General features: G+C 45.9%; 1 protein-coding gene across 1 annotated transcript in view; it reads right to left on the reverse strand.

The window, feature by feature from the left end:
• The window catches only part of LOC115475365 (nodal modulator 1-like), a 96,876-nt gene that overhangs the window by 61,600 nt on the left and 22,685 nt on the right, over positions 1–12,591 (reverse strand). The window contains exons 9-10 of the mRNA XM_030211011.1: positions 4,194–4,283; positions 603–708 (exon numbers count right to left, since the gene is read on the reverse strand). Of these exons, the coding sequence (XP_030066871.1) occupies positions 603–708; positions 4,194–4,283 (196 nt within the window). The remainder of the gene's footprint in view (positions 1–602; positions 709–4,193; positions 4,284–12,591) is intronic.

The following is a 12,591-nucleotide window of genomic DNA, read 5'->3' on the forward strand; positions in this document are numbered from 1 at the left end:
TAGCACTAGCTATAACATCTGAGGCTGTCATAGAGGCTAGTATGTACTGTTTCTTTTAAATCTTTTGGGGGGGAGGGCATCAGTGACCACTAGGGGAGTAAGGGGATTATTTCTTTATTCCTCCAGTAGTCATCTGGTCATTTAGGGCACTTTTTTGCAGCTTATTCATTATTAAAACAGGTCTAGATCAAAACGTCTTAGTGTTCGATCTGGACGTTTTTGTTTTGTTCCATTATGGCTGAAAAATGTCCAGGTCTTAGGAACGCCCAAATCCCACCCCTGGTATGCCCCCTCGAGAACTGGACGCACTGCAGACGAACTGCATAGAAAAATGTCTGGAAAACGGGTTTCGAAAATTCCGATGTGGACATTTTGGTGAGAAACATCCAAATGCTGCTTTATGCCATTCTGTAGACGTTTTCTCTTTCAAAAATGAGCCCCCTAGTAACCTATGTAACTTTGTAAGTCTATGTGCTTTGAAAATGAGCCACTTTATGAACAGAAAACACACCCCATGATAAATAATTTCATGGGCATTCTGGCACAATTCATTGAAAACCTGGCCAGTGACATCCTACTTTATAAGAAAGGACATGTTCCACCTTTAATTTGATTGTTCAACGTAACAGTAGCATTGGCAACACCTTCTCCTTCAGGTCCATTCAAAACTCGGCCAGTTACTGAGAAACCCATAACATGGAAAACGGGCTGAAAGAATAAACACAAAAAGAATTCAGAGGGTCTTGCTAATTGAGAGCTGTGGTAGCTTTAGAAGAAACTGTGGCCTCGGTGGGGGAGGGTAGGAACAATGTAAATATTTTGGAACGATCTGTAGGTACAGTAGGTGATTTTCTGTCCCAGGAAGACTTTAAGAGTGTACGGGGTCCTTTTACTAAGCTGTGGCCAAAACTGGCCTTAGCGCACCCTTGCACAGGTTTTCCCCACACGCCAAGGTCATTTTTACTGCAGCAGTAAAATGGACCCTTTCCAGTTTTTCTATTAATGGCCATGCACTAATGCTACCATCAGCGCACTGCTATTTATTTTTTTTTTAAAAAGCAACGTGTGAACACGTACCAACACCTATTTTGTAGGCAGTAAGGGCTCACGAGGTAATCCTTCTTATCTGTTCCCTTCTCCACTACTGCCAACTCCAGACTTCGTGCCTTCTGTCTCGCTGCACCCTACGCCTGGAATAAACTTCCTGAGCCCCTACATCTTGCCCCATCCTTGGCCACCTTTAAATCTAGACTGAAAGCCCACCTCTTTAACATTGGTTTTCACTCGTAACCACTTGTAACCACTCGCCTCCACCTACCCTCCTCTCCTCCTTCCTGTACACATTAATTGATTTGATTTGCTTACTTTTTTTTTGTCTATTAGATTGTAAGCTCTTTGAGCAGGGACTGTCTTTCTTCTATGTTTGTGCAGCGCTGCGTACGCCTTGTAGCGCTATAGAAATGCTAAATAGTAGTAGTAGTAGTACTAATCCTGCACTAACCTGTTACTGTTAATTTTTCCTAAAGAATTCCACATAACTGGTGATTAAAGCTAAAAAGGCAGATTTCACAATAGAATTTAGAGATAATTTTTTCTAAGCTGCAGAAAGTGCTAGCGTACGTTTACAGCACTTTAAAGGACATGCTGAGGCGTCCTGCAGTAAAATCCCAATGTGCGCGTGCAATTCACAAGCTACTAAATTTCTGAATATTTCTCAGACGGGGTATGTCTGGGGCGGAGAGTGGGATAAAACAGCATGATCAGTTAACGCAGCCACATTGGTGCTACCTACAAAATGGGTGGCAGTAAGGGCTCACGTGCTAATTTTTGTTAATGGCTATTTGCTAACGGCAACATTAGCGTGTGGGCCATTGCTGGGGAAAAATGGAAAAAAATCAGCTGTTTTCCGGCTGCAGTAAAAATGGCCTTAGCACGCAAGAAAGACCTGCCTAATGGTACCGCTAAGGCCACTTTTTACTGCAGCTCAGTAAAAGGACCCCTGAATGATCCATAGTTAAATACTCATCTGGCCAGAACTCCAGAGTGGTAATTACAGAATTAGGCGGTATTTTGTAACTGCACACATGGGTGAAAAATATGCACACTTTTCATTCTGCGTATTTCCACTCTGAAAACGACACAGGACAACTAGATATTTACATTTACACTTACTATCTAGGTACACAATCTGGATGAATTTACATGCACATATTTGAATTTTCAGAACCATGCCCTGACTTCTTTCCCAGAGATACAGTGGGGGAAATAAGTATTTGATCCCTTGCTGATTTTGTAAGTTTGCCCACTGACAAAGACATGAGCAGCCCATAATTGAAGGGTAGGTTATTGGTAACAGTGAGAGATAGCACATCACAAATTAAATCCGGAAAATCACATTGTGGAAAGTATATGAATTTATTTGCATTCTGCAGAGGGAAATAAGTATTTAATCCCTCTGGCAAACAAGACCTAATACTTGGTGGCAAAACCCTTGTTGGCAAGCACAGCGGTCAGACGTCTTCTGTAGTTGATGATGAGGTTTGCACACATGTCAGGAGGAATTTTGGTCCACTCCTCTTTGCAGATCATCTCTAAATCATTAAGAGTTCTGGGCTGTCGCTTGGCAACTCGCAGCTTCAGCTCCCTCCATAAGTTTTCAATGGGATTAAGGTCTGGTGACTGGCTAGGCCACTCCATGACCCTAATGTGCTTCTTTCTGAGCCACTCCTTTGTTGCCTTGGCTGTATGTTTTGGGTCATTGTCGTGCTGGAAGACCCAGCCACGACCCATTTTTAAGGCCCTGGCGGAGGGAAGGAGGTTGTCACTCAGAATTGTACGGTACATGGCCCCATCCATTCTCCCATTGATGCGGTGAAGTAGTCCTGTGCCCTTAGCAGAGAAACACCCCCAAAACATAACATTTCCACCTCCATGCTTGACAGTGGGGACGGTGTTCTTTGGGTCATAGGCAGCATTTCTCTTCCTCCAAACACGGCGAGTTGAGTTCATGCCAAAGAGCTCAATTTTTGTCTCATCTGACCACAGCACCTTCTCCCAATCACTCTCGGCATCATCCAGGTGTTCACTGGCAAACTTCAGACGGGCCGTCACATGTGCCTTCCGGAGCAGGGGGACCTTGCGGGCACTGCAGGATTGCAATCCGTTATGTCGTAATGTGTTACCAATGGTTTTCGTGGTGACAGTGGTCCCAGCTGCCTTGAGATCATTGACAAGTTCCCCCCTTGTAGTTGTAGGCTGATTTCTAACCTTCCTCATGATCAAGGATACCCCACGAGGTGAGATTTTGCGTGGAGCCCCAGATCTTTGTCGATTGACAGTCATTTTGTACTTCTTCCATTTTCTTACTATGGCACCAACAGTTGTCTCCTTCTCGCCCAGCGTCTTACTGATGGTTTTGTAGCCCATTCCAGCCTTGTGCAGGTGTATGATCTTGTCCCTGACATCCTTAGACAGCTCCTTGCTCTTGGCCATTTTGTAGAGGTTAGAGTCTGACTGATTCACTGAGTCTGTGGACAGGTGTCTTTCATACAGGTGACCATTGCCGACAGCTGTCTGTCATGCAGGTAACGAGTTGATTTGGAGCATCTACCTGGTCTGTAGGGGCCAGATCTCTTACTGGTTGGTGGGGGATCAAATACTTATTTCCCTCTGCAGAATGCAAATAAATTCATATACTTTCCACAATGTGATTTTCCGGATTTAATTTGTGATGTGCTATCTCTCACTGTTACCAATAACCTACCCTTCAATTATGGGCTGCTCATGTCTTTGTCAGTGGGCAAACTTACAAAATCAGCAAGGGATCAAATACTTATTTCCCCCACTGTATGTATACAGGCACTATGGACAAGATTTTACCCACAAAGAAAGTAAGCAATTTTGTCAAAGCTCATTTCCATAGGCAACGCATTGGTTTTACTCATGGAGAAAGCTTTGAAAACTTCTCTAAAAGGTTTCACTCGAGACAAGTACATAGGATGTCTAAGAGAGTGATAGGGAGAATAGATGACATGGATGAGCAAACTGGATAGGCCACATGGAGGCATATTTTCAAAGCACTTAGCCTTCCAAAGTTCCATAGAAACCTACGGAACTTTGGAAGGCTAAGTGCTTTGAAAATATGCCTCATGGTCTTCATCTGCCTACATTTTTCTATGTTTCTATATACATACCGTAATTTTCAAACTGTCATGTTCCACAGTAAAATCCAGTCTAGAAGGAGCAACATCAAATGTAATCCTTTCACCCCTGTAGAATGGAATCTGAAAGAGAATTTGATCAAGCTCAGCTGTTAAGTAGCCAACTATTGTCTGACCTCTGCAATCAGCTAGACAGATTAATAAGTTTGGATATATAAATCCTCCTGTGCTTAGTAAAAATTGGAAAGATCTGCCTATATCAAAGCACAAACAGACCAATCCTCATCTCAACACAATGAACAGAATTAGCCAGCAAAATAGAGAAAATTATATATTCCTATCTGATGGACAGATTTGTCCTATACCAGTCAACTCAAAAAAATGGTATAGCTTGTTGCTAAATTAAAAAAAAAAAACAATATATATAAACGTTTTATTTCTGTGATCTTTATAAAGCATGAAATTCTATTTTGATTTCTGGATGGCAAAAGGTCAAAAATGCAAATATTTACGCCAGAAGAAATTTATTTAGAAAAAAAAAGGCTGGAATGTGCAGAACACTCATCACATCTAAAAACATTAACTTTTGCTGTAACATATATCATAAACATTAGAGATGGATTGTCGTTTGCAACAAAATGTCATTTGCTGATAATAGTGCATATTCTTCTTAATTTTATTTTATTATTTATTTGTTGTATTTGTATCCCACATTTTCCCACCTTTTTGCAGGCTCAATGTGGCTTACATATCACCGTTAACGGCGTTAGCCGATTCCGGTCTGAACAAATACATGGTGTGAATGAATACAAGGTGATATTGTGGTAGATAGTGTACATGTATGGTAGGTACAATTGGGGGGAATTTAGGGAGGGAGGGAGGGAGAAGAAGTCAGGTAATGTCCATTACAATTCTTTGGTTACATCATGTCGCAGGTGTCCATGTGTTTTTATGTTGGGTCGGTGGGGTATGCTCTTTTGAACAGGTCTGGTTTTAGTGCTTTCCGGAATTTAAGGTGGTCTGGCATAGTTTTTACTATTTTTGGCAGTGCGTTCCATAGTTGTGCGCTTAAGTAGGAAAAGCTGGATGCATAAGTGGATTTGTATTTGAGTCCTTTGTTGTTTGGGTATTGGCGGTTTAGATATGATCGTGCGGATTTTGTGGTGTTTCTGGTTGGCAGGTCAATAAGGTCCGTCATGTACCCAGGTGCCTCACCGTAAATAATTTTATGAACAGTTGTGCAGATTTTGAAGGTGATACGTTCTTCGATTGGTAGCCAATGCAGTTTTTCTCAGAGTGGTTTGGCGCTGTCAAAACGTGTTTTTCCAAATATAAGCCTGGCTGCTGTGTTTTTGGCCGTCTGAAGTTTTTTTTATGATTTGATCTTTGTATCCCGCATAGATTCCATTACAGTAGTCTGTGTGACTTAGTACCATTGATTGTATCAGGTTGCGAAATATTTCCCTCGGGAAAAATGGTTTCACGCGTTGGAGTTTCCACATTGTGAAAAACATTTTCTTTATGGTGGATTTCGTTTGGGTCTCTAGTGAGAGGTTACGGTCGATTGTTACTCTGAGAATTTTCAGGCTGTCTGAGATAGGGAGGGTGTATCCTGGGGTGTTAATGTTTGTGGGTTTGTTTGTATTGTATTGGGATGAGATGATGAGGCGGTGTGTTCTTTCTGTATTGAGTTTTAGTTGGAATGCATTAGCCCATGAGTTCATGATGTTTAAGCTGAGCTTGATTTCGTTGGTGATTTCTGCCATATCATGTTTGAAGGGGATATATAATGTAACATCATCAGCGTAGATAAATGGGTTAAGGCCTTGGGTGGATAAGGTCTTGGCTAGTGGTGTCATCATGAGGTTGAAAAGGATCGGTGATAGGGGTGATCCTTGCGGTTCTCCACAGTTTGGTTTCCACGGTGATGATATGTTTGTTTTTGATTTCATTTGATAAGTTCTTGTGGTTAGAAAACCCTTGATCCAGTTGAGAGTGTTGCCACCGATTCCGAAGTATTCTATAAGTCTTAGCAGTATGTTATGGTTAACCATGTTGAACGCACTTGACATGTCAAATTGGAGGAGGAGAATGCTCTTGCCTATTGCTACTTCCTGTTTGAATTTGGTTAGGAAAGTAAGTAGTATTGTTTCGGTGCTGTGTAGGGGTCGAAATCCTGATTGTGACTCATATAGTATAGTGAATTTGTTTATGTAGTCATTGAGTTGTTTGGTCACCAGTCCTTCCATTAGTTTGACCACTATGCTACTGGGCGGTAGTTGGTAATGTCGTTTGTTTTTTTCTTGGTGTCCTTTGGTATTGGGGTGAGCAGGATGTTGCCTTTTTTAGGGTAGATACCCTGCTGAAGCATGAAGTTTAAATGGGATGTGAGATCTGTTATGAAGCGGTGGGGGGCAGATTGTATTAGGTAACTGGGGCAGTTATCCAGTTGACAGTGGGTGTTGGAGTATTTTTTAATCACCTGGGTAACCGTATCGGTGCTTAGGGGGGCGAAATTTGACCTTATTTGGTCAGCAGTATATTCGCCAGGGGTTGGGTCTAGACCATTAATGAAGTTTTCTATGTCCATGTTGTTCTTAGGTAGGGTTTTGCGTAGATTTATGATTTTTTCGCTGAAATATTTAGCAAGGTTGTCTGCAGATGGGATGTCAGTGTTGGTTGTGGTGACCGGCGTTGAGTCTACTACTACTACTACTATTTAGCATTTCTATAGCGCTACAAGGCATACGCAGCGCTGCACAAACATAGAAGAAAGACAGTCCCTGCTCAAAGAGCTTACAATCTAGTAGTTTGTTCACGAGATGGTATAGTTTCTTTGTGTTTTTGTAGTCTGGCCCAATTTTAGTTTTGTAATACGACCTTTTGGTCTGCCTTATTGCGTATTTGTATTTCCTTTGTAATTGTTTCCATGAATTGAGTGTGTGTTCATTTTTTATTTTTTCCACGCGTGTTCCAGTTTCCTAGATTGTGTTTCTAGTTTTTTTCAATTCTTCATTGAACCATGGTATCGAGTTGTGTCTACGTGAAGTTCTTGTTTGTAAGGGTGCTATTTCGTCTAGTATACATCTGCATCTTGTGTCCCAATCTGAGAGGTAATATATGGATTCCGTTTGTGCTGTCCAGTTGTTGTTGTATATCTGTTGCCAGAAAGTACCCGGGTCTTTTTGGCCTCTCGTGGTGTGGGTTGTGTTGTCTCATGTGTGGGGAAAGCCCCTTTCCCACCATTTTATGGATAGGTTTAATTTGTAATGGTTGGTCCGTGGTGTTTCTGCCCATCTAGTTTGTGTTAGGGTTAAGTTCTGATCAGTGGACAGTTTGTCTGAGAAGAGGTCGAGTGTATGACCCTTCTCGTAGGTTGTTTGCATGTGTGGCCATGTAAGATCGCACAGGTGAAGGAAGTCCTTGCATTCTCGTGCATTGGTAGAGTTTGGGTCTTCAAGGTGAAGATTAATGTCTCCTACAACTAGTGCGTTGGAGTTGGATACACATATGTTTGAAACGAAGTCCGCCTGGCTTTTGTTCCATTTGCATGGTGGTCTATAGAATAGTACACAATTTAGGTGGTCGAGCAGGGTTTTATGGTGGATTCTATTTCGAGGTGGATTGTTATAGATTCCGCAGTGGTTTCAATCGTGAAGTGAGATCGGTATATAAGCGCTATGCCCCCATCTCTTTTTTTTCTTTTCTGATCCAGTGGATGATTTTATATCCTGGAGGTCATAGGTTTAAGATGATAGGGTCCTTATGATCATGGATCCATGTTTCAGTGATGAAGAGTAGATCGCGTTTCGCTGACGTGATCCAATCTGTTATTATTGTTGTTTTGTTTACTACGGATCTGGCGTTGACGTAGCCTATTTGAATGTTTTGGTATGGGTCTTCTGCATTTGGTGTTATGTTGACTTTTGTTAGTTGTCGTTTCTTGGTTTGTTTGGGTTTTTTATGGCCTTTCTTTTCATTTTGTTGAGGGTGTACGCTTGTTGGTTCTCTTCCTTTGTTTTGGTTAATGTCGGTTTGGTGTGATGTTGTGTGTCTGGTCAGTATTCGGTTATTAAACAGTATGGGTATATTGTTGATTTCTGCGAGTGGGGTGGTCATTGTTAGGTGGATCAGGGATAAGGAGTAAATTGCTAGGAGCAGTTTGGCGGTGTTCATTCTGGTGTCAATTCAATTGATTTATTAATAAGAGTGCCATTCTAAGTCTCCTTTTACTAAGGTGCGCTAATGTATTTAGCGCATGCCTAATGCAAAGAAGCCCACAGTTATAAAATGGGCTTCTTAGTATTTAGCGTGCGCTAATCATTAGCATGCACTAAATCTGTTAGTGCACCTTAGTAAAAGGAACCCTAAGGGTGTGTGCACTTCTGACAACATTCATGCTAGAAGAAACAAACATGAAAAAAAAAAAAGACATGAAAATTTTTTGGCTGCCCATCCCTAATAAATATGATCAACCCTCCTCTATTAAAAAGCACCCCATGCAAAAGGTAAAATTATGTATCATACCTGATAATTTTCTTTCCATTAATCATAGCTGATCAATCCATAGACTGGTGGGTTGTGTCCATCTACCAGCAGGTGGAGATAGAGAGCAAACTTTTGCCTCCCTATATGTGGTCATGTGCTGCCGGAAACTCCTCAGTATGTCGATATCAAAGCTCCATCCGCAGGACTCAGCACTTAGAGAATTACACCCACGAAGGGACACTCTGCCCAGCTCACCACCGCCGAAACGGGGGGAGGGGAATTAACCCAGCTCATCCCCACACAAGTGGGGGAGGGGAATCCGTCCAGCTCATCCCCGCGGAGCGGGGGAGGGACACCACACCCGCCGATGCGGGGGGATCTGGCTTATCCTGCAACCGCAACCGCGGGAGGAGCTGACTGACCCTAACACCGCCGAAGCGGGAGGGGTACAAAGCTGCCCTACAGCCGCACGAAGCGGGAGGGAGTGCCGGCAGAATTTAAATCTCAATCCAGCCCCGTAAAACGGAGGGGAGAGGAATGCAGCAGCTCACTGTAACACAAACTCGTCTCAACTCTTGAAGAATCCAGGTGAAAGAAGAACTTGAAGTCCTCCTGAAGTAACTGAAGGCTAAACTTGAACCTAAAATTCAACCAGAATATAAACAGTACAGATATCTGGGAGGGGCTATGGATTGATCAGCTATGATTAATGGAAAGAAAATTATCAGGTATGATACATAATTTTACCTTCCATATCATCAAGCTGATCAATCCATAGACTGGTGGGATGTACCGAAGCAGTACTCACCCAGGGCGGGACATAGAAATCCCTGACCGTAACACTGAAGCTCCAAACCGGGCCTCCGCCCGAGCAGCCACAGTCAAGCGGTAATGCCTGGCAAAGGTATGGGCCTTCCCCGCGGCCACCTAAGCCGCTGCAATGGCTTCCTTGACCCATCTTGCCACTGTAGGCTTAGCAGCCTGCAGACCCTTACGAGGACCTGTAAACAGGACAAACAGAAGATCCGATTTCCGGAAATCATTGGTCACTTCCAAGCATCTGATGATGACTCGTCTCACATCCAGAAATTGAGAGCAGAGTATTCCTCTGGGTAGACCTCCCTACGAAAGGAAGGGAGACAGAGCTGCTGATTCACATGGAAGCAAAAAACAATCTTGGGCAGGAAGGAAGGCACTGTGCGAATAGACACTCCTGCCTCAGTGAACTGCAGAAAAGGCTCTCGACCTGAGAGTGCCTGGAGCTCGGAAACTCTTCTGGCTGAAGTGATAGCCACCAAAAAGACTGCTTTCAACGTCAGGTCTTTCAGAGATGCCCTCGACAAGGGTTCAAAAGGCGGCTTCTGCAATGCTCTTAGCACCAGGTTGAGATTCCACGCCGGCACCACTGAGTGCAGAGGAGGGCGCAGGTGATTAACTCCCTTGAGAAAGCGCACCACATCTGGCTGCGAAGCCAGGGAAGCACCCTTCAGGCGGCCCCTGAAGCAAGCCAGAGTCGCTACCTGGGCTTTAAGGGAACTGAGCGACAGGTCTTTCTCCAGACCTTCTTGCAGGAACGCCAACACTGAAGAAATTGGAGCAGTGAAGGGAGAAAGTGAGCCTGCTTCACACCACGTTGCAAAGATACGCCAAACCCTGGCGTAAGTAGTAGAAGTAGAGCGCTTCCTCGCTCTCAGCATAGTGGCGATGACCTTGTCTGAGAAACCCTTCTTTCTCAGACGCTGCCGCTCAATAGCCAGGCCGTAAGACCAAAGGGGGAGGGATCCTCCATCCCCACGGGACCCTGATGTAAACAGGTCCTGCTCCACTGGCAGCCGCAGAGGATCGGCGACTGAGAGCCTGAACAAGTCCGCATACCAGGGACGTCTGGGCCAATCCGGACCCACCAGGATTACCCTGCCGGGGATGCTTTGCCACCCGGTCTAGCACCCTGCCCAACATGGGCCAGGGCGGGAACACATAGAGAAGCTCTTGTGTCGGCCACTGTTGGAGAAGAGCATCTACTCCCAGGGATCGAGGGTCCCGTCCTCTGCTGAAAAAGCGCGGCACTTGGCAATTGGCCGATGACGCCATGAGATCTAGGCTCGGCTGGCCCCAGCGCTTTGTGATGTCCAAGAACGCCTGAGCAGATAGCTGCCACTCTCCGGGCTCCAAGGTATGGCGATTGAGAAAGTCCGCCTTGACATTCATGACTCCGGCAATGTGGGCCGCTGACAGCTGCTCCAGGTTCACTTCCGCCCACTGGCATAGATTCATAGCCTCCTTGGCTAGAGGGGCGCTCTTGGTACCTCCCTGGCGGATGACATAGGCCACAGCCGTGGCATAGTCCGACAGGACCCGTACTGGCTTCAACGCCAGTACCGGGATGAACTCCAGCAGCGCCAACCGAATGGCTCTGAGTTCCAGGAGGTTGATAGACCACTTGCCTCTGCAGGAGACCGGAGCCCCTGCGCTGTCCTTCCCAAGCAGTGGGCTCCCCAGCCCGTCAAAGAGGCGTCTGTCGTGACGACAATCCACTCCGGGGTCACCAGAGGCATTCCTGCAGACAACTTGACTGTCTGCGTCCACCAGCTCAGCGCCTTGCGCACTGCTGGGACCAAGGGAAGGCACACAGCATACTCCTCCGACATCGGAGTCCAGCGCTGCAGCAGAAATTGCTGTAGTGGTCTCATATGAGCCCTGGCCCAGGGCACTACTTCCATCGTGGCCGTCATAGAGCCCAACAGCTGCACATAGTCCCAAGCCCGAAGAGGAGAGGCTACAAGGAACTGGTCCACCTGAGCCTGAAGCTTGACAATCCGATTGTCTGGCAGGAGCACTCTGCCCACTTGGGTGTCGAATCGAACTCCCAGATACTCCAGGGACTGAGTCGGGCGCAGCTGGCTTTTCTCCCAGTTGATGATCCACCCAGGGAGCTCAAAAGAGCAACCACCCGGTTCACAGCTTTGCCGCACTCTGCATAAGAGGGGCTCGGATCAACCAATCGTCCAGATAAGAATGGACTTGTACTCCTTCCTTCCTCAGGAAGGCCGCGATGACCACCATTACTTTGGGGAAGGTCCGCGGAGCAGTAGCCAACCCGAACGGGAGGGCTCTGAACTGGAAGTGTCGGCCCAGTACTGCAAAACGCAGAAAGCGTTGATGAGGAGGCCAGATGGGAATATGCAAGTACGCTTCCTTGATGTCCAAGGATGCCAGGAACTCTCCTGCCTTCACTGCCGCTATAACAGAGCGGAGGGTCTCCATGCGAAAGTGCCGAACTTTCAAGGCCCGATTGACCCCTTTGAGGTCGAGGATAGGCCGTACAGAACCTCCTTTCTTTGGTACCACAAAGTAAATGGAATAACGTCCCTTGCCAAGCTGATTTTCTGGCACCGGAACGACCGCCCCCAGGCGGATCAGATTGTTCAAGGTCTGCTGCACTACCACAGCTTTGACCGGAGACTTGCAGGGAGAGAGTACAAACCCGTCTTTTAAGGGTCGGCAGAACTCTAGCATGTAGCCGTCTCTGATGACTTCCAGCACCCAAGCGTCTAAAGTTATTGTGGTCCACTCGCCCATAAACGAGGACAGCCGTCCTCCAATCTGCACTGGGGCGTGGACCAAGGCCCCGTCATTGGGTACGAGACCCTGGGGGAGGACCGGAGGGAGCACCTCCGGGACGGCGGTCTCTGCGAAAAGAATGCTGCTTGGGGGAGAAGTTCCTCTTGAAGGAAGAGGGGGCAGAGGAGCCCGACCTGCCCGGGCGGTACCGACGGGCTTCTGAAACCGTCCTCTGGAGGTACCAGGGCGAGTACTAGCCCGAGCCCTGACCTCTGGTAACTTCTTGCCCTTAGACATGCCGAGATCGGTCACGATTTTGTCCAGCTCGACCCCAAAGAGCAGCTTGGGGATTTAGAGGCGTGGTCAGCAGACCAATGTTTCA

The sequence above is a fragment of the Microcaecilia unicolor genome, chromosome 8, assembly GCF_901765095.1.
Source record: "Microcaecilia unicolor chromosome 8, aMicUni1.1, whole genome shotgun sequence".
Taxonomy (NCBI): Eukaryota; Metazoa; Chordata; class Amphibia; order Gymnophiona; family Siphonopidae; genus Microcaecilia; species Microcaecilia unicolor.